Genomic DNA, 20,433 nt, shown 5'->3' on the forward strand with positions numbered 1-20,433 from the left:
CAAACTCTTATCCAGTATCATGGAGGACCATGTTTGCCTATTTAATCTAGATTGTCTTTTTTGGAGTTTTATATATATATATATATATATATATATATATATATACACACACACACACACACATACACACCAGGAATACTGTGTTGAAATTTTGGAGATTTCTTGAGGGACACCTAACTTACGTAATGAGCTGGGTATTTTGATAGTCACTTCTAGACCCACCAAACCTGTAGCAGATTAATGATCCTTCCAAATAGGGGTAATCAATTAAGTGAAGGTTGGAGAGAAATGAGTCCTGGGGTAATTCCTTTGGCAACCCATTAATGCTGTCATCAGCAACGTCTGAGAGCATTTTTGATCTCAAGAGATGATAGCGCTTTTCAAAAAAGTTTTCTGTGGTCATGAGACTAATCCTGGAACCTGAAAGTCATTTCCAGCTTGACCACGCCACCACACTTTCCACAAAGCCACATCTCGTCTGAGTTCCAGGCCCTGGTCAGGGTTCTGAAAGCAGTTGCAAATGTGTAGTCTCCGAGTGGGCACTTGTTTGTAAGTATTTATTTTCCGGAGCCCACTCAGGAGCAGAGAGAAGCTATAGGCTGTTACAGAGGACGGAACAATGAGTCAAAACAACGCCTCCCCACTTTTACACTAATGCATGGGGGAAATCCCCAGAACGCTACTGTTTGATTATGAATGGAGATTGCTTTGGAGTGAGAGGGGTGGTGTCCACAGGCTAGCAAAGAAAACTTGGAGGTCTTGGCTTGGTCAAAACACTTTAACCCACTAGTACTTAGTGCCATTTTTTAACAGTTCCACAAGTGTTGGCTGACTATTTAATTCCCATCAAGTATTTCAGAAATGATTTCTGTAGCCAAAATTATTGTTGAAAAGTATTTATTTACACTATAGTCATAAACCATCCATTATCTGAACTTCAGTTAGTGGTTTTACATTAGAATAGATCATTTATTTTTCCACAACTATTAAGAGCTAATAACCAAACAAATCAGCTCCAGTAACATTATGTACATTCTTATCTGAAATTTGACTACAAAGGTAACACTTTTAAGTCACAAAACAGAGCATACAAAAATATACTTTCTAAAAAAAATTCCAAATATTAATAGGCAGAAATATACAGCCATACTAAACCCAGGGAGTAATTTTTTTTTCCATAGTAAGGCAATCCATTTACATGCAGACCCTGTCACATTGTCTACATCACACAAGGCACCAAGGACACTTCCAACACAATTGCATGCATCCTAGAGAATATATGTACATCCCCCTTAAATAAGTTAATCTCTGACCCATTTCAAGAGATCATAAATGCTTTACATTTTTTTGCCAAAGGTTCTGAACTTGAAGAACAGTGTACATCGAAAATACACAAAATATGAGTGGATATACACTGAAAAAAATAGTCTATGTTTCTCAAACAACTCATAAAGGAGCAGATATTGCTATGCTTCTCCCATCACATTGCACTTCTGTTCTCTGAGTTTATAATACATATTGCTTAAAGGGTTGACACGACTAGATAAGCTTTGATTCATTGTTCTAGAGCCACAGAACGTGGCATATAGGCCATGCTTCACTTATTGTACAGTATTCCCCCAAATCAGTCCCAAGCCATAAAGTGCATATCAGTTTTGCATGTCTTTTTGCTGTCCCCGCTTGAAGGAATCAGCATCTCCCAACCTACTGCCGAAAAAGTCTTAGATCAACTCTGGCATCCATGATCAAAAACCTGTGATGGGTTGAAATAAGGGAAAGAGCGAGCAAAACCTAGTCAAACAACCCTTTAAAGCAGGGTAGGACCTCAGCCCTGTTGGCCAGAACCCCTCCAACCCCCTTCTGACCTCCCCATTGCCTTGGGGTGATAGTCAACTCACCTAAGAGAGACTAAAATGGGGCAAGTTTTAGGAAGGACTGGCTTCCAAGCGGATAGTGGGCAGTGCTGGGCTCCACCAAAGCCCTCTGCCCAACAAAGGGAGGGAGGGGCAGGGAAGGGTGGTAGTGTTTGTCGTGCAGCTCGAGTGGACCAAGGGCCTACGGGGCCTCAAGGAGCCGGTGTGTCAGCCTGAGTCTCTTCTCAAGGTGTGCGGGTCCGAGAGGAGCAAGGGGCCAGCGGCCCTCCGCCAACAGTGCTGCTGCTGCTGCTGCACAGCGAGCCCCCAGCCTGCGTGCCCCCGGTGCAGGCGGCCGTCGAGGGGACTGGCACCGATGAGGAGGGAGCACTGTTTTTCCGCTCCTTCTGTCTCAGGTGGATCTTAGTGTGGCGCTTCCTCTCGTCGCTCCGGGCAAACTTGCGGCCACAGTAGTCACAGGCAAAGGGCTTCTCACCGGTGTGGGTGCGGATGTGGGTGGTGAGGTGGTCACTGCGGCTGAAGTTGCGCATGCAAATCCGACACTGGAAGGGCTTGTGCCCGGTATGGATTCGGATGTGCCGTGTCAGCTCGTCGGAGCGGGAGAACCGCCGGTCACAGCCTTCTGCTGGGCACGGGTAGGGCCTCTCGTGCACCGGCGTCTTGCTAGGTCTGTTGGGGTACTTGCGAGGCCTCAGAATGGGCCGCAGTGGCAGGTGGTGTGGGTTATAGGCGGCAGCGGCCGCTGCGGCTGAGCTGCTGCCAGGCAGCCGGGGTCCCTCGCTGCCTCCACTGGCCCCTGGTCCTGTGACCCCGGCACTGGGCCCCCCCAGGGTAAAGTTACGAATGGTGGAGAGTGGAGTGAGTGGAGGGGGGACCCTCAGGGTGTCCAGGGGGCAGGGAAAGGGCTTGCGGTCAGGGCCAGCTGTACCATGTAGGTCTCTCTGGCACTGAGATGGAAAAAATCCAGGATAGTCTGGGATCATGGGGAAGAGACCTGGGTCCGTGGCTGGCTTCGGGGATGGATAGGAAGGAGGAGGTGGGTAGGCCAGAGAGGAAGAGGTGGAAGTGGTGGTTGCCGACAGGAACGCAGAGGGGTCCTGGTAGAGGTCTCCTGCACAGCCAGAATAAGGAGGAGGAGGCGGTGGTGGAGAGTAGAGGTGGTCCAGGTCAGGCTGGGTCTGGGACATGGTGCACACACCTAAGGGTCCTGTGGCCAATGGGTTGGGGGAGGCAGAGGTAACGCTGGACGAGGCTGTGGTCGAAGCTGGGGAGGTGACCCCTTGCAAGATGCCTGCACTCACAATATTGATGATGCCTTCTGGATAGCAGCTGGCACCAGGGTACTGGGGGTCAATGGAGAACTTGCCCATGTAAGTGAAGGTCTGGTTCCTGGGTGCAGAGACGGGAGCAAAGCCACTGGGATATGGGAGATCCAAGGACCTCTTCTCTCCAGTCATGTCAATGTTGATCATGCCATCTGGGGAGGGAAAGGGCAGATTGGAGGTGGAGCAATGAGAATGCAGCCAAGAATCCCTTCTCACCCCCTCTCACATGGGTCCACTCCCAAGGCCCAGGATCCCAACACTGTAGAGCTGGGGCAAAGTCCAAAGGGTGCAGAAACTGAGACCAAGAGACAGTAAGATTTCACTGTGGCTAGCCCAACATTTCACTGTGGCAACCAGTGACAGTCTGGGACTCAAGAACTACCTCCAGGAAAGCAGAATGATCTCCTCCCAACCACCCCCACCCCAGCCATCTGTGGCTCTAGTCCCCAATAAAAACACCCAATAATAGCAACAATAATATTAAAAAATTCCCCTTCTGCCTGGAACTTTTCTCCCTCTTTTTTGCCTGGGGGATCCCAAGACTGGAGCACCAGAACAGATACCACCCAAGAATCAACCGATCCAAGCTGGTGCCACGAAGGTGCTAAACCGAGAAGGGAGCCCGAGAAGAGGGGTCGGTGATTTCCCGGCTGCTACCCATCTTTCTCTCCCTCCCCTCCCGCTGCGCTTCAGCTGATGGCTGCAGGAGGGAACCGGGAGAGAAAGGAGTCTGTAGGTTTCCCTTCCCTCCCAACCTTCTCAGCCTTGCCCGACACCCGCGCGTCTCCGCCTCAGCCCAAGGCCAGTGGCCGGGCTTCGAGGAAGGCGCGGGGGCCGCGGGAGACGACTTTCCACAGCATCGCCAAGGAAACCGGCGGCGCCGGTGCCCCCGCGGGCCTCCCTCCGCAGTCCGGGGGCTGCTTCCCGCCGTTGCCCGCCCTCCGCTACCACCTACTCCTGCCTCCGCCGGCCGGAGCCCCCGCCTCGCTAACCCCCTCAACTTCGCGGGCGGCGCGCAGGTGGGGGCGCGCCTCCAGACCACAGGAGGAGAGCGCTCCGAGATTTTCTCGGAGTCGGCTCTGCCAGGGAGGGTGCCATGGACGCTTTCCTCTGGCGCTTCGCTGCTCGGCTCTCCAGACGCGTAGCTCTCCCCGGTAATCCCGAACTTTACTGTCACTTTGCCCCTATCCCGGGAGACGGGAGGTCGCAGCGCCGCCGCAAGGGCCTGCGCAAACCTGGAAGCCCGAAGGGGCGCCTCTTCCACTTCCATCCCTGCGCTCGCCCGGGGCTGGGCGCGCCGGGGCGCACGCACCGCGGTTTGCTGGCGACCTGGCACATCTGCCCGCGCGCCCAGCTCCAGCTCCCTGGTCCCTGCTCTCGCGGGCTCTCCTTGCACCTATTTCCAGTCTTCAAAGCCAGTGCAGTCAGCACTGTCCACCTCGAGCCCCAATCCTCTCCTCCGATTCCCACACACCCACTGCACCCCACCCACCACCTCCCGGCCGCGCAGGTCCCGGCCTGCGAGGGAGACACGCGGCTTACCTCCGGCCACTCCGTTCATCTGGTCAAAGGGGCCTCCCAGTTCGGCATTGGGAAAGATGGTCACCGACGTGGCGGCGAGGTCTTCCACCGGATAGATGTTGTCAGACAGCTGGTGCACAAAACCACTGAGAGTTACTGGGATTTTGTCTACGGCCTTGGCGGTCATCATTTGCTCCTCGCACAACCTGGAGACCCAACTCCCTCGCTACCTGGAGTGTCAGAGAAGCCGTTTTGGAGAGGAGTTGGACTGAGCCTGGATTGGTATCTCCTTTTGCCCTCCACACTTAAAAACAACCACCAAAAAATAAAAAGAAAAAATCCAACAGAAATAAAACTAGCAAACAAGTTGCTGGATTATTTTTTAAAGAAAGAAAAAAATGTCTATTTGCCACTGACTCTCTCCTGTGTCCCGGTTGTTGAGAAGCCAGGAGTTGCTGGTGTAGTGTTATTATAACAGTCAGTGTGTCCCCTCGCCGAGCTATTAATCAATTGCTGCTCGCTCAGTTAGACGGAAAGTGTTGCTCTAAGTATTTATGGGCAGGTCTTCAATGCCCGTGACGTCGCTGCCCATATATGGACTGAGGAACAGGGCTGGGCCAGGCGGCTTTTGCCGTCACATGGCTGATTTGCATACGGGCTCGGCCGCGCGGGCTCCGCCGGTCTCGCGACTCCCGACTGGCAGCCGGCGGGGACCCGCGGGGGTCCGAGGCGCGCGGCCGGGGTCGCAGCCCCGGTCCTGGGCACAAGCCTCGGCGGGGAGCGGGGCTTCACGGCCCCCGCTGCGGCCACTGCAGGAGAGCCAGCGGGTCGGGGCTGCGGCTTGGCCTCCCGGGGCGGGGAGGAATTCCGGTTCTCCGGGACTTTCCAAAAAAGGCGAAGATCCGGTGCCCGCGGCTCCGCCTCCCCAGCCCTTGTTTGGGAGCCATTCCGGAAAATTAAACTTCGGAAAGAAACCGAGCCGAGCCGAGACACTACAGTCAAACCCCTACTCACTTTCTTGGCAGCTCAAAACCGCAAGCAAAAGAAGGCAGCGAAGAAAGAAAAAAAAAAAAAAAGCTACATGCATTCACGGAAGCTGACTGCTTTTTTCTGAATTACTTGGTGGAAAGAAGTGGCTGGTGATAAGAGTGAATGTGGTATTGCTTTTTTGGAAAGTCTGTTCTATTTATACAGGAGCGAAAACGGAACAGGTTTGGGTTGTTTGTTTGTTTAAGTATTTTGGGCACCTTGGGGCTGGGGGAGTAGACCCGACCCTAGGAGAAGCAGAGTAACTGGGGGGGAGCTTCGAGAGAAATCCTCAGCCGGAGACACCCTCCTTCCTCTGCCCGCGCGCTCCCCGCCCCCTTTCAGCTGCCGCGCGGAGCGGGCGCCCTTCCCGGCGCGTCTGGGCGGGCGGCTGCGTGGGGGCGTCCAGATGGAGGCTTGGACACTCACCCTGCCCCGCCACACACGCACAAACACACTCACACACACTCGCTCCACTTCCGCTACACACTCCCGCCTCCGCTGCCCTCCTCACACACCCACTCGCACACCTTACGCTACGCACCTCCCTGTTGACAGTGTGCGCCCGTGCGCCCGCCTGGCCCACGGGGTGCCCGGGCTCGCGGGGAAGGACGCTCTGCGAGACGCTGTCCGCAGCCTCACTGCTGGTCCGGGAGCCACTGAATGCCCCCGATCCCCGACAGCCCACGCTCCGGGGGCGCGCCCTGCCCGGACTCGGGCCATGATACACAACACTAGGACGGATATTCTCCCTCTCCCTTGCCAAGGGACACCTCGGTGAGCCCAGCGCGGTCGCGAGTGACATCAAACAGCGTGTCTAACGCCAGTTTCAAGCCGCCATCACCCCACACGCGTTTCCCTTTGCGAGTAAAAAAGAGACCCCAGTGGAAACCTTTCTGTTTAGCTCCCAAAGCATTTTTTAAAAACTTTTCCAAGGTCCAGTGAGCGGCAGGTTCTGGCTTGCTGGACGAGCGCCCCTACCTCCCACCGCGCCTCAGCCCGCTCCGGGGGCGCTCCGGGCCTGGCCGGGGGCCCCACTGGAGGCTGGTCCCAGGTCCCCAAGCCTGGCGCGCCGCCGCCAGCCTAGCCTGTGGTCGTTTGAGCAGGCTGCGAGCTGCCCCGGCCCTTTCCCGCTCCAAAGCTGAGGAGGCCAGGGACAGAGCGCAGGGGCAACCTCACGCGCCTGGCGCGTCCCTCCTCGACCCCTGGCCCGGGGCGCCCCAGCCTCCTGGGGGCTGGGGCGGGCGGGAGCCACAGCGCCACGCCGTGGAGAGAGCGCGGAGCTGCAGGCGGCTCTCCAGCCGCTCACCTGCCGCGGCCGCCAACGGTGCGCCAACTCCCGCCCGGTCCCGACCGCCGCCGTCAAGGGCTCCGGGGCGGCCGGGAGCCGCCTCTGCTCCTCCACCTGAGCGCTGCTTCTCCCCCTGCCCGCCGAAAAAGCTGGTCTCTGGCGGCCTGCCATCTCCTTGGCTTCAAGCGCCCAGAGCAAATTTGGGAAAGTTTTTCGCTCGCACTGAGCGCTCTTTTCCAATCGGGGATAAAAATAAAAAGGTAAAGGAAAGAAATAGCAAGGTTAGCACCCGTGTAGGTACCTCCCGCCCAGCAAAAACCTGCAAAGTCCCGTTTCTTACAAAAGAAATAAGAAAAGAAAGCTGCGCTCTTACCACGTGTGCCAGCCCGCTCCGCCTGCGCTCCGGCGGGTCCCGCGGCCCCCGCGCTGACCACGGGCAAGACGACGCCTCGGAAGGGAGCCCGACTCGCATCTCCAGCCCTGAATCCGAAAAAGGGGGGGGGAGCCGAATTATGCAAATGTGGATCCCGGCGGTGGGGCTCGGGTTACGGCCCCTGCCGGTCCCCGAGGTGAGGCACCCACCGGCGACTGCTCGAGCTTCGCTCCTCTCCGCGCACGTGGGCGGGCGGGCGAGTTGCCCCGGCAGTCCTGCGGCTGGCGCTGCCGCCAACCCCGCCGGCGGTCGCTGCGCGCCGCCCAGAGGGGGAGCTCCTGAACGCCCGAGTAGCGGGCAAGCAGGGCACGGAGGGCAAGACGCCGGCCGGGGGCTGCCCCGTCGAGGGGGAACCGCGCCGTTTGCGGCTGCCGCCCTTCCCGGAGGGGGAGCCCAATAGAGTCAGATGGCGGAGGGGGCCCCAAGGAGTCTTGAAGGCACGTTAGAGTGAATGGGAGTGACTGACCCTCTGAAATTCTTCGGAGCTTTCCAAGGACTCACACCTCCCGCAAGAGCCGCGCTACGGCAAGTCCGTGGTGCGCGGGGAACAGGGTAGGGGCAGGGGCAATCGGCAGCTGCAGAGAGGCCGCGCAGGGTCCCGGCGGGTGCCTGCGGCCAGCCCTGGGAGGCCTTTCCTGAACCTCCGCTGGAAACGGGTCAGTAGATACTTACTGTAACCTTTTTTTTTTTTTTTAAGTGTGTCTCTTTAAGTATAAACCCTTAAATATGGGCAGCGCAGATAATGGCACAAAATCAAGGCGCACTCATTTCAAGCCAGCCACCCTGTGAATAGGTAATAAGTTCAGAAAGCTAAAGTGACTTGCCTGCAGTGACGCAGCTGGTAAGTGGTTGTGTCCAAACTTGCAACCGGGTCTTCTGAATCCAAGTTCAGTACCCACTGGTCGCTACATCATGCCCTCAGGAAAACCCAGTTCCGGAAACTGAACAGTTCTTGAGGCTTGGGAACCTGACCGCCCACTAGGGAAGAATCAGGTCGCCTTCGCCAATTTCATCTCCTCTCTTTGGCGTTTCTGAGGAGAGGAAAGCTGAGGTCAGGGCTTCCTAAGGGCAAGGGTGAAGGGGCCGTCATGGGCATGATCCCTCCCCAGCGTAAAGGGAGAATTTGAGTTCTTGGGCTCTCCAGACCTACATTATGGGTGGAATGATCAGGTTGGCACGCAGCCAGTCACCTAAGCACAGGCATAGTATCCTTCCTGGAGGCAAGAAGAGATGACAGAAAAGTAGGGACAAATAGAAATTCTAAAGGTGTTTACTGAACCAGGTACTGTGCTGGGGGGAGGGGACGATGTGGGAGTTAATGCAAAGCTCTACCGTGGTCCCTACGGTTAAGCATTTGAACTTTTTTGTTTCTATCAAAAACTCAACAAATAAACACCTTTCTTTGAAATAGAGTTGTCAAAATGCCCAAGTAAATGGGGCACTCCAAGATGTATCAGGGTTATTAAATGAGTAGTGAATTGATGCCAGATTCCAGTTTGTTTTGTACAGATTCCAGATCCAGGAAGTAAAATAGTAAGGAAACAGAGAAGCCCTTTAGTAGGCCTGCCCCTGGTGTTGGAGGGCAGGGTGTGGGGACACAAGGCTGGTCCTAGGTGGCCCTGAGAGTCCCCTCTCTGGGTGGTTTTCAGCTTTTTTCTCAGACTTGCAGTTCTCATTCACAATGTGGTGACAGGATCACAATCAGCCATGAGGGACATCACAAATAATTTGTTAACATCTGCATTTTGATTTATTAGGAAACATTTTTGCACTTCATTACAGGCTCTACCTATTGTAATGTCTTTTTTGTTCACTTCCATACTAATACTGTTACTGGAGTGGGAGACAAAGGAGTATCAGAATTTCCCTTAACTGTGGACTTGCATGAGGGCGTGGATCCTGAACTCGAATGGCACAGAACATGTGCATGTCAGTGAAAATCAGACCAAATGCCAACTCTGCCATCCAGCCAACCCTTCTTAAAGGTGCCCCTGTGTGCTGGAAAAAAAAACTGCTGAATGGTTCCCTACATTCAGCTTCTCCCTGCTAATCTGGTAATCCCAGGGGCTATAAACCAAGCCCAGGTTATGCCAAACAAAATTGTTGTGAAGCCAGAGGAAAGCATTGCTTTGCACCAGTCAAGTGTGCAATCGAAGTCATATGTCATTGGCACAAATAATCTGGATAGGAGATAAAAGCTCTATGACCTTATTTTGTAGAAGCAGCCATGCTGGCCAAGCAGTGGGTGCTCAGATTCCCTTTAGATAATTCTTGAGCACCTACTAGGTATCCAGCACTACACCAAACCCTGGGGATACAATGGTGCCTAAAACCACGACTGGTTCCCACCCCATGGAGCTACCAGCATGGTGCATCACACAAATATACGATTACAAACAATGCCGATGTTTGATCCCAATGAAAAAAAGACTTGCATTGGGGGTTCAGTGGTAGAATTCTTGCCTGCCAATGGAAAAAAAGGACAAAGGACCCAAGCAAGTCTAGGAGGTTGAGGAAGACTTCTCTAAGCTGTGATCTGAAGGATGTGCCAGGATTAGGGGAAGATTTGTAGAAAGAGCATTGCAGGGAGAAGGAGTAGGTGTTGAAAGGCCCCAAGGTGGGAGGAAGCAAAATTCATTTGTGGAATAGAGAAAGTGTAGTGTGGGTGGAAACGTCCACGGTTGTCTTCCCTGCCTAGTGCACTGGGGCTGAGGGTAGCCAATATAGGCATCCTCCTGGGAGCTTCTCCAAAGAGATTTTAATCTCTACAGTTCTCCCTTTTCTCTGCCATTTATTTTTCTGGCTAATAACAGTGGCATTATAAGTTTTATGTTTGAGATTTTTTTTGCCACTCAACTTCTGCAAACAAATGAGAAATGCCAACATCGTTTGGGCAAGGAGAACATATACAGAAATGCTTATTGACATCAGCATTGTGTCTCTGTGACAGTCTTAACGAAATAACATTCCTTAGTTGCCTATTTCTCAATAAGGAAATGACAGACAATGAATTTTGTCCCATTTAAAATGAATAGAGTATGTAAGTGTAGCCTTTCTGGTAGAAACACATCATGTCAAATATACAGATTACTTTATCATTGCTGGCAAAAGATAAAAGGTAAATCAATGCATTGTTTATCATGATCGTTTAAGATAAGGTATGTATCAATCTGGCATCCAGGTTAATAAGTGATAGTTTGTCAGTCTGATTATAAAAGCTCAAAGCATAATCTCCATTCCAAATCCTACCTTTTTATATTTTTTAATCTTTCAGCTTATACATTTAATTTATTATCTCTAATTGTATTAAAAATGAAGTTTGCTATACCTAGGGAACCCAGGGATTTTTTTTATGCATGTATCACTGGCCTGCTTCTGTTACCAGATTATAGGAAAAAATTTGTCTTTTTCCAAATAACATGAGACTTCTTACAGAAACTTTGCTTTTATGCTGACAAAAGAACCAGGCAAGTCAATGCATCCAGTTATCAGAGCCGTTGTTTCACAGCATTTAAACCAAAACATAAGAAAAAAATCAAACATTTTGTATTTCAACTGAATAATCTTGATACGAATGGTTACTATTTCTTATGGCTGTGGTTAAGATTATGGGCTCTGGTGGCTCATATGGCCTGGATTCAACTCCTGTGGTCCTGAGTTCAAACCCTAACTCTGCTACTACCTGGCTTTGTGTTCTTAAATAAGTTCCATAACTTCTCTGTGCCTCGTTTCTTCTCCATAAAGTGGACAAAATGATCACAGGGTTGTTTTGAGGGTTAAATACAATAATGTATGTAAAACCCATAGCACACTACTGGTACATAGTTAAGTATTCAGTAATTGTTAGCTATTAAATTATTACAATTATTGACTGCCCAATCTGCACCAGACACTATACTATGTTTTTCTAGGTTCGTTGCTTTACTCCTCACAACCACCTTGACAAACAGGGCTTTTTTTCCCCATTTTACAGATGAGAGAACTAAGCCTCAGAGGAGATACACAGCTTGCCCAAGTTCATGCAGTTAGTAAGTTGTAGAACCAGAACATGAACTCTGTTCTCTCAATCACCAAAGCCCATGATTCAAGTACATAATGTGATGCAGAACAACCCACAGCAGATAAAATCAAAACAGTAGCTAGCTATACTTCAAATATTGGTATATGAAGGATTCATGATATTCTTCCCCCAAATTCTGAGTTGGAGAAAAGGGAACCCAGAAGGCAGAAGTTATTGGCATGTAATTTAAAACAAGCTATACCTTTGTGACAAATGTCATCTAAACCTGGAAAGCCAAGTTCCACATTAATAATAATCTAATTAATGTAAAACTCCCCCACAAGATCAAAATGCATAATAATAATAGTGCTGTTCATCCAAGGAGGTTTGGGAATGTGGATTAGAAATTTAAAATTTAGGCAGAATGGTTCAGTGCAAAATCTGCACTAACTAGTGAGTTACCTGCAAAACTTAAGAGACAGGAAGTATTCTTAGCTTTAGTTACAGCTCATGCAGGAGAACTGCCTTGTGTCATCTCCTCACACATTCTCTATGCCATTGCTTTTTCAATTCAGTTATAAGTCCTCCAAAGGCAGAGACCCTGGAATTGTGCTTCTTGTTTATATTCCAGTCAAGCAGAGTTCTGGATAAAAACCCAACATGTGCTTTCCCAGCAGGGAGTGGGAATGAGACCTAACCCATCTGAAATTTTCATACTCTGTCTTGCCAGATAACTCCTAATTAATCCTGTCCATACCTCGGCATGCTTTGTCTACCAGTTTCTCTGAGAGGGGTCGTGTTTCAGAGCAAGGGCAGTTACCTTGGAAAGCATCCTCTGAACAGTTTATCCTCAGATATTTCCTTTTGCAGAGGTTTAAATCATTAAGTTCTTCAAATATGCAGTAGGATAAAAGAAAAGAAAAAAATTTAAAATAGAAAAATGGAAAATAAAAAAAGCAAAAACTTAAAAAAACAAAGAATAAAATTTTTCAAGTGAAAAATAAATGCATCTTTAAGTTCTGAGGGGCCACCCTCTGCTGTCAGCATTGTGAACACTGCTGATGTGGTGGCAGCCAGAAGCGAGGACCACTGAGGAGAGGTCAGGTCAGCTCTGCTCCTTCCTGACTCTGCCCTCCCACCTCCTACTGGTCATAGGAGCCGGCAATGCACGTAGCCTAGGGATGGAAAAGTACTCAGGACAAGGAGTCCCAAGACCTCCTTCCCAGTTCTGCCCCTGCCACTGGCTGATGGTATTACTTTGTATTTGGTGGTTGATGCTGGGAGGAACCACCTGTGCTTACTACAGTCAGATCACGCAGGGCTTTAGTGGCAGCTTTGGGAGACAGGCTTTTCTTTCCCCATATCTGATGATACTTCTTAACCATATGCCAGAAAGATGTAGAAACATCACATCCCCTCATGCCTGCCAGGATTTTAAATAGCAGCCAAAGAGGCCACAGTGTTTAGAAATACAGTTTAAGTCTTCACTATTTTGAGGCAGGAGGGTGGTGGGGGTAGAGGAAGAGGCCTGGGTGGAGACAGAATGCAAGAACCTGGTGCTGGGGCACCACTCGGCACTAGATTAGGAATCAGCCTCCATGATTGCCTCGCCATAATAATAAGCTCTTAGTAGCAATGATGCTTAATATCTGTTGAGCATGCAAGGGTGCTAAGCACTCTGCTAACTGTGATGCCTTATCTCTTTTAAACTACTGTCCACCCTATGAAACAGATACAACTGTTCTTTACAGGTGAGGAAACTGAGTCATGAAAGCTCAAGTTGCAGAGCTAATTAAGTGGAAGCGCCAAGACATGAACTCAGGCCATCTGTCTCCATGACACGTGCTCCCAGCACCTCCCCCAGCCTGTGTAACTAGACGAGCCACTTAACCTCTCTGAGCCTCTGTTTCTTCATCTTTAAAATGAGGCTGGACATGCCTGCCCTGACTGCCTTTGGCCACAGCCTTGTGAGGGATCAGAGGCAGAGGATTAAGAACACATTCGGAAAATCAGGACACACGTTGCAAATGTAATTGTTGTCTCCCATGGCGATAGTTTGGGTTGCTTCCGCCACAGGGGTGAATGGAGATTGGGGGAAGGTAGGAGGCAACGTTGATGATTCCAGGACAGGGACAAACAATCAACCATTGAGCTGAACTTGTAACTTGTTTGCTTGCTGACCAATCCTAAGGCCCTTCGGAGTGATCTGTTTTGCCCTCCTCACCCTGGAGAGTGGTCCAGATCTGTACACCTTCTCACGTGGAGATGGGCAAGGGGGGAGGTGGGACCCCTAGAGTCTTGCGGCGATTGGAACTAGACCCTGGTGGGTCTGCATCTCCTGATGCTAATAGCAGGCCCAGACACGGGGTCATGCTTCTTCCTGGATCCTGGTAATTACCTAGGTGCCGGTCTCTGTTCAAGGGCTGTTGTGCCTAAGAGACTCTTGTGGTTCCGGCGTGCTCCCCGCTGAGTAACTGACGATTTCCATCAATGGCCTTGTAAGCACAGTCAGAGTCCCCCAGAGACCTGGCAACCACTAGCCTTGTAGAATTAGAATATGATTATTCAGGCAACAGCCTGTGCAAACGTCAAAAAGAGGACAACTAGAATAATTTAGAGCCTCCCTTCTCTCTGTTTGAATTTCATGAAACAAGAGGCACCAAACACATACTCAAAATGACCATTTTAGTCCCTTCATCTGTTCCTCAGAAATCCTAAGGATGGACAGTGCTTTCACGGGGGACTTATTCCCTTTTTTTCCCTGTGTGTCAGGCTTTTCATCCCAAGGCGCTCCTGTATAATGGCAAAGTGGACTGTCACCAAACGAATGGGAAATGGCATCTGGAAGCCCAGCATGTATATATCAGGTAAACTCTGGGTGGCTGTAGTTGAACCTGAGTAGAGTTGACTTCCTCCACCTCATGCAGATCCCTGACGAACAGGACAGAGACCTCTTGTCCAAACTCCCCAGGGGTCTGAAAGTCACTGTGGTAACTTACAGACTCAGCCCACAGTGTGCTGGGGCAGGGACTGCGGAGAAGCAGGCGGGTGAACCAGGGAGTAAGTGAAGACATAGGAATGGCCTTGTCTCATTTCCAGATGCCCAGGCAAGCTCAGGATGTTCCTTAATCCATTCAGCAAGTATTTATTAAGTGCCTACTATATGCCAGGTGCCATGCTAGGTGCTTCAGACTGCATCAGTGAACAAAACTCCCTGTCTTCATGGAGGTTACATCCTGAAAATTCTTGTGGATTTAGTTTCAGGAACCAAAAAAGGGAACTCAGTTTGGAGTGTCTTTCTCTGTCTTCAGCTAGCATCACATTGAAACCACCCACACTCAGGTATGAATCTCTCCTAAGGCCATCAGAGAAAGAATACCAAACTTGTTTTAGTAACTCATTCCCGTGTTTAATACTCTCACAAGACATTCTTCAGAGATTGGATAAACCCCCTTTTCATTGTACACTGTATTTTGTTTTCTCCTCAGGAGACTTGAAAGAAGTTAGTCACAATGTTCTGAGTAAGAACCAATCACAGGCTGGAACAGAGCCCTCAACCTTTTCTGTTGAACATGGACAAAAATCTGAGCTTCTGTAGCCTGTTCCCAGAATTTTTGCTTTTTTGATTCTTTCACCGTCCACATAAACTCTTTGATAAATTTCCTCATCCTCCACTCTTCCCAGTAGTTGTAAAGCCCATTAAGACATTTTAGGTGTCCCTCCACCCTTTCTAAGTTCCTTTTACTCACGTTACTTCATAATATAACCTTGTATTGTTGACACGGCCACGTTCACTTTTCCCACTGCCCAGAGAAGCCAAGTGAGCCCCAGAGGGGCCAAGTGACTTACCTAAGGTCACACAGCTAGTAAGGAGGCAGAGGCAGCATTTCCAGCCAGGACTCCAGGTGCTGAACTTGAGAGCTCTATCTGTCTAATGAGAGCCCCAGCTGCTGGTTGGGAAGGCCCAGGTAGGTGAATGCTTGTGCAATCCCTGAGGCATGGTGATGGCTGGTGGCCAGTTAACATTTAGGTCATGTGTTTTTTTCCCCAGGTGTGTGCTGACCCTGTTCCCTACCTCTGGGTCATATTACCCCCAGTGGTGAAGACTGGTAGCATAAAATAAAACAGTAACAATCACCAAACAGCCAGATCCTGGCCTTCTAGGTTACTGAAGGCAATTTTGGGCCCCACCAGCCCAAGATCCAGCCCCTGAAGTCCTCATTTGCCCCATTTCTGTGAGGTTGGCACTGACTCACTGATTGCTACCCTCTGAGTTATCGGCTCGTGGTGCAATCAGAAGAGATTCTCATCTGTGTGGGGTGGTTTCAGTGTGGTTGGGTCCTGACTGGGGTGACCAGCCTGACCAGGGGGAGGAGACAAATTCATCAGCCTCATCAACAGAAGGCCTTGATGGTTTTGTTTTTATTTTCAAACTTAGCTAACCTATGGCACAGTGTGCTCAAAGATGATCCCAATATTGTTTTTAGGTGAAATCATTTGTGTTTGTGGCTAAAACTTGGCCTCATCACAATTTTTTTGTCTAATGGGTAACATTGAACCCCTCCTTTCAATCTTGCCCAGAGGGCTGCCAGAGAGGCCTTAATATGATGACAGGAGCTGGTTTCCAGCTACAGGAACTGGCTGGTAACCGTGCTGGGCCATCTTCGTCCTGATTCATTGTTAGAATCCTAGTCCCAATAATCTATTTTAGAGCAATAAGAACAACCAAGAAAATGCCCCTTAAGAAGCTAATTTTGGTGATAAGCTGGCTTCTCATTACAGCAAACAAACAAACAAAACCCTGTTCCTTACCATGACCTACGAGTAGCTACATGGCCTGGCCTTGTCCTGTCCCTCCAGTCACATCTCTTTCCTCTCTCTCAGCTGCTCCCCATGCTTGGCCATCCCTTAAACACTCCAGGCTCTTTCCCATCTTGTATCCTAGCTATTCCTTTTGGCTGGAATAGCCTGCCCCCACCCTTTGATTATCCTATACCTAGTCCTTATTCAGATCTCAACACAAGCCTCCCCTTCGCAGCCCTCCCCCCTGTTCCCTGCTCACCCTGTGCACTACTCTGCTTTATTTTCTTATAAAAAGTATATGCTTAATGAGTATACGCTCCATGAGGGTAAGAACCATAACCTGTCTTGACCAACCCTGTATCCCCACCAAGAACAGTGCTGGCATAGAGGACTATGCCGTGAGTGTTTGTTGAAGAGATGGGATGAATGAGCAATGGTCAGCCAGCTACCTTGTTACGGTCCCTTTCCCTCCCTAGGCCCAGCTGTCACCTCTTTAAAATAGGGATATTAGCTTCTGTGGTATCTAAGGCCCAGCACAGCTTTGGTGGTCTATTATTATCTTTTTCTGGAAAGCCCAAGGGCTTCAGACTCAACCAGCACCCCAAACTGGACTGTGACTTTCTAAGTAAGCCAACATCACAACTCCTAATAAAGGCAAAGCATATTAGGCCCACAGAAGAGGCCTCCCTCCTACAAAGAAGGAGTCGGGCTGTGTTTTTTCCTAGGAAAAGGTTGAATGATCCCAATAGGAATTGTTCTCCATGAAATCTTTTTGATTGAATCCTATTGCCTTGCTCCTGCCAAGGCATTTGCAAATGGATGGAGCAAATCAATATTCTGATATACACATGACTTGTGCTTATAAGGAAGACATAATGAGTCTGTAACTACTGGGACCTCTTTTTACTTGTATAAGTGAAAGTGATTTATTCCTTTTCTTTTTTTTTTAGCATGAAATGAGGTTTATTGAGAAGAGAAAGGTAGGACTACGGAGCAAGAGCAAGATACAGGTTTATGGAGTAAAAGCAAGATACTTTTGCCACAGAACAGCGAAAAGACCCCTCTGTCATAACAAAAGGGCCATTTATTCCTTTTAAATCTTCAAGTAAGTCTCTAAGATTCTATTAATTCCCTCAAAAGGATGTTCTGCTTGAAGCAACATAGAAAATAATGGAAAGGAGATAGTTAATAAGAGGAAAAGGAGTGATTTTTCTACCTAATTAGAGAACAGAACCTTAAAGTAACTTGTATTCTTTGATCTAACGCAGTTAGGGCTATGTGTTGTTTTTGAATGAATACTCTAAATTTCAGTAAGTAAATACCATTATTATCAGCATTTGGCTTTGAATACACTAATGGCACTCCCATAGGCTTACTTGAATTTCAATTATGTATTTTAATTTGGGCTATAAAATAGACTACAGTATATAATTTTTAGAAAATCAATAAGTTGGTTTAATTGGGGCCTGGTTATTTAACACACACACACACACACACACACATCAACAAATGATGTAAAGAGAAAATAGACATGCAAAGAAAGAAGTTGATTTTTTGATTATCATGGTCCAAAAGTATCCAAAATGTCAGGTGTTAATTGTAACTGACAGTTATATGAATGTCAGGTATTAAAATTGAGGGGCCAACGCTGGCAAAATAATCAGTAAGTATTTTTGAGACTTAGTGGGTGCTAAGCCCTGTGCCTGAGGTTGCAGGGAGTGAAAGATGACTTAGAGCCCCTGTCTCTAGGAACCAATAGTCCAAGAAAGAGGTAAGGCAAGTGCACCAATAGTAGAATGCATGGAGGACACGGTGGGTGTGATTGGACATGTTCAAAATGTTGCTGTGGGTCCCAAGGAGAGAGGAAAGAGCCACAGGTGTGGTAGCTGAGATCAAATAAGGCAAAGCACATAAAGGCTATCCATTTTTCAGACTCAGGTGGCTCTGTGTTCTTCATAGCTCAGAACATCTCTCTACACTATACCTAATACAGATGGATGGCTGTGAGAGATGATCAATAGCATTGATCAATTGATTGATTTGATTGATGCGTAATAAAAGACAAAGGAGACATATTTCCAAACACATGCTTTAGAAGCCAGTTGGTTAGTGGATTCTGGGGACTTACCTGAAGACTGATAAAAAGTTTGGCTACTGTATTTATAGACCCATAAACATAAGTCCTATATGTATTTATCATCTTTAGTTTTCTGGGCAAAAACTACCGAACCCAATCAAGAGAGGAGAAAGCATGCATTTGTATGGACTACTCCAAAATGAAGGAGGCTGCATTTAGCAGCAGCCAGACTTTCTTTTTCCATCAGAATGTTCTGAGAACACTTCACAGACACTTCACCAAGAAGTAGTTATATGGCTCTGTAAGGGGAAGAAGTGGGCCCTGAACTCTGCTGGCTTGGTTTTACCTAATAGATGGATGGGAAGTAAAAGTTCAGCCTTGAAAACTTCACAGGGCTGGCAGTGGAGAGGACCTCCGTGATGTGGCAGGCCCCTAAAAATGGGGTATCCCGCTACCCCGAGCCCTGGTCACTGGGCCCCCCATATGGCCAGCTGCCATGTGCATACACGGGGCAGACCGCTCCCCTAAGGATCCCAGCCCCTGTTAGAAGTGAGCGGTGGAGGAATAATCGACCTGCTCATTTCAGTTTGCTGCCGCAGCCTACACCTCCACAAGGCTCCTGGATGCAACAGGAACCAAGAACACACTCGAGCTGCAGCTGCTGAGTTTGGGGAGCTGGGAAGAAGCCCATTTCATGGCAGGGCAGCACGTTGCATGAGGCTGAGGGACCCAAGAAATCAGGAACTGGGGAGACATGAGGACTTAGCACCCTACCCTACCCACTCCTTTCCTGCAGACTCTGACTCAATTAAAAGCCCAGGGGAGGTATAGCAACAAAAGTCTGATGACAGGGAGTTGTTAGGAAAGAAAGAACACCTGTGTCCCGCCCTGACTCTCAAACTTTCCATTTAGAGTAAATTTTAAGAATGGAAATTGATTATTTAAATTTCAATGAATAATAATAAAAAAAAAGATTGGACATTTTTGGTTCTGTTTCAGTGATTTTAATTAACTTTCAGAAGTCTACAGTAAAAACTGCTACCTATGATACTATTATAGATAAAATGTGTTGAGCATAGGTAAACTTAAATGTTAATTGGCATAATTACCCCCATTAATATTTTAAGATTTGTTATCTGCATTTCTCTTTTTGCCCTATTGTGCTTTGCATTTCAATATGAAGATTTTTTTAAAAAAGAATTTTCTCTTCATCTCCCACTGAGTTATTTTTCACTTTGGGTTTGCTAGTTATTAGTCAGAGATGATAATAATAATTTTTCTTAAAGTGCAGGCTGCAGCTGAGAATTTCCAAACTGCAGTGAGTCACCTCTGGAGTAATCAAGTCACTTATTCTCAAACCCCAGAGTCAGACTTTATGCCAGGAAGGAGGTCCAGACCCCCCCATCCTTGATACCAGGCATCAGCACCATGACCCCTTCACCTCATGGGATGGCTGTCCTTGGCTAGCCAGTGTGAGCTGCTGCACTCCCCACAAGCAGGCCTCTGAGAAGGTCTCTAATTTTCATGTTCCTCAAACCAGTAGTAGCTTCCATGTTCACCCTGTCTCAGCATCACTGGACACATGGTGTCCCAAACCTATGTTCCATTGCCAAACAGTGACAGATGTTCATTAATTGCACAGGACTCCATGTACAGGGTACTCTGCAGGAAGGGCCCAGTATCAGGACCTGTACTATGAGGACATCCAGCTTGTAGTCCAGACAGTGTTCTGCCAATAACGTCGGAATCATGGAATTTCCATGTGGCTCAGTGCTAGATTTCTCAAACTTCAGTGATTTTTATTTTATGTCTGCACTATTCTTTACTTCATATTTTCTTTATTTATTTTCATAAATATATTTTTAAAAGAAAAATTTATATTACTACCACAAAACAAAAATCTCTATCATTTGGCATAAATAAAAAGAAACCATAAAAACAAATAACATATTGGGGTTTCCAGCCAACACAGTAAAATAGCTAGAAAAGGATTAAAGTTCAGGTCCTGGAGGTAAAAAGGATTAAATGTGGGGAACAGGAATTGGCTCATTGCTTAAGACCAAAAGCTGGGGCAGACTCTTCA

At 48.5% G+C, this 20,433-nt stretch overlaps 1 protein-coding gene and 1 long non-coding RNA gene across 6 annotated transcripts; one reads left to right on the forward strand and one right to left on the reverse strand.

Annotated features, from left to right (window-relative positions):
* Positions 1-880: 880 nt before the first annotated feature.
* On the reverse strand, positions 881-12,373 carry EGR2 (early growth response 2). Of its 4 annotated transcripts, XM_045568256.1 has the most exons (5): positions 12,291-12,373; positions 8,295-8,501; positions 7,411-7,517; positions 4,742-4,850; positions 881-3,351 (listed from the first exon to the last, which is right to left on the reverse strand). In XM_045568256.1, the coding sequence occupies exons 3-5, from the start codon at positions 7,507-7,509 to the stop codon at positions 2,099-2,101; spliced, it is 1,461 nt and encodes a 486-aa protein (XP_045424212.1). In that variant the 5' UTR covers positions 7,510-7,517; positions 8,295-8,501; positions 12,291-12,373; the 3' UTR covers positions 881-2,098. The 4 variants fall into 4 exon arrangements, with proteins under 4 accessions (XP_045424212.1, XP_045424214.1, XP_045424213.1 ...); XM_045568258.1 differs by lacking the exons at positions 8,295-8,501; positions 12,291-12,373 and having other exon boundaries at positions 4,742-4,950; positions 7,411-7,426; XM_045568257.1 differs by lacking the exons at positions 7,411-7,517; positions 8,295-8,501; positions 12,291-12,373 and adding an exon at positions 5,138-5,456 and having other exon boundaries at positions 4,742-4,950.
* LOC123649936 lies at positions 7,670-19,329 on the forward strand. 2 transcript variants are annotated; one of them, XR_006739196.1, is made up of 4 exons: positions 7,670-8,126; positions 14,243-14,337; positions 14,729-14,812; positions 17,224-19,329. It is a non-coding gene; the product is annotated as an uncharacterized LOC123649936 (long non-coding RNA). The 2 variants fall into 2 exon arrangements; XR_006739195.1 differs by lacking the exon at positions 14,729-14,812 and having other exon boundaries at positions 7,678-8,126.
* The last annotated feature ends 1,104 nt before the right edge of the window (positions 19,330-20,433 follow it).

This window comes from Lemur catta, chromosome 14 (genome assembly GCF_020740605.2).
Source record: "Lemur catta isolate mLemCat1 chromosome 14, mLemCat1.pri, whole genome shotgun sequence".
NCBI classification, from domain to species: Eukaryota; Metazoa; Chordata; class Mammalia; order Primates; family Lemuridae; genus Lemur; species Lemur catta.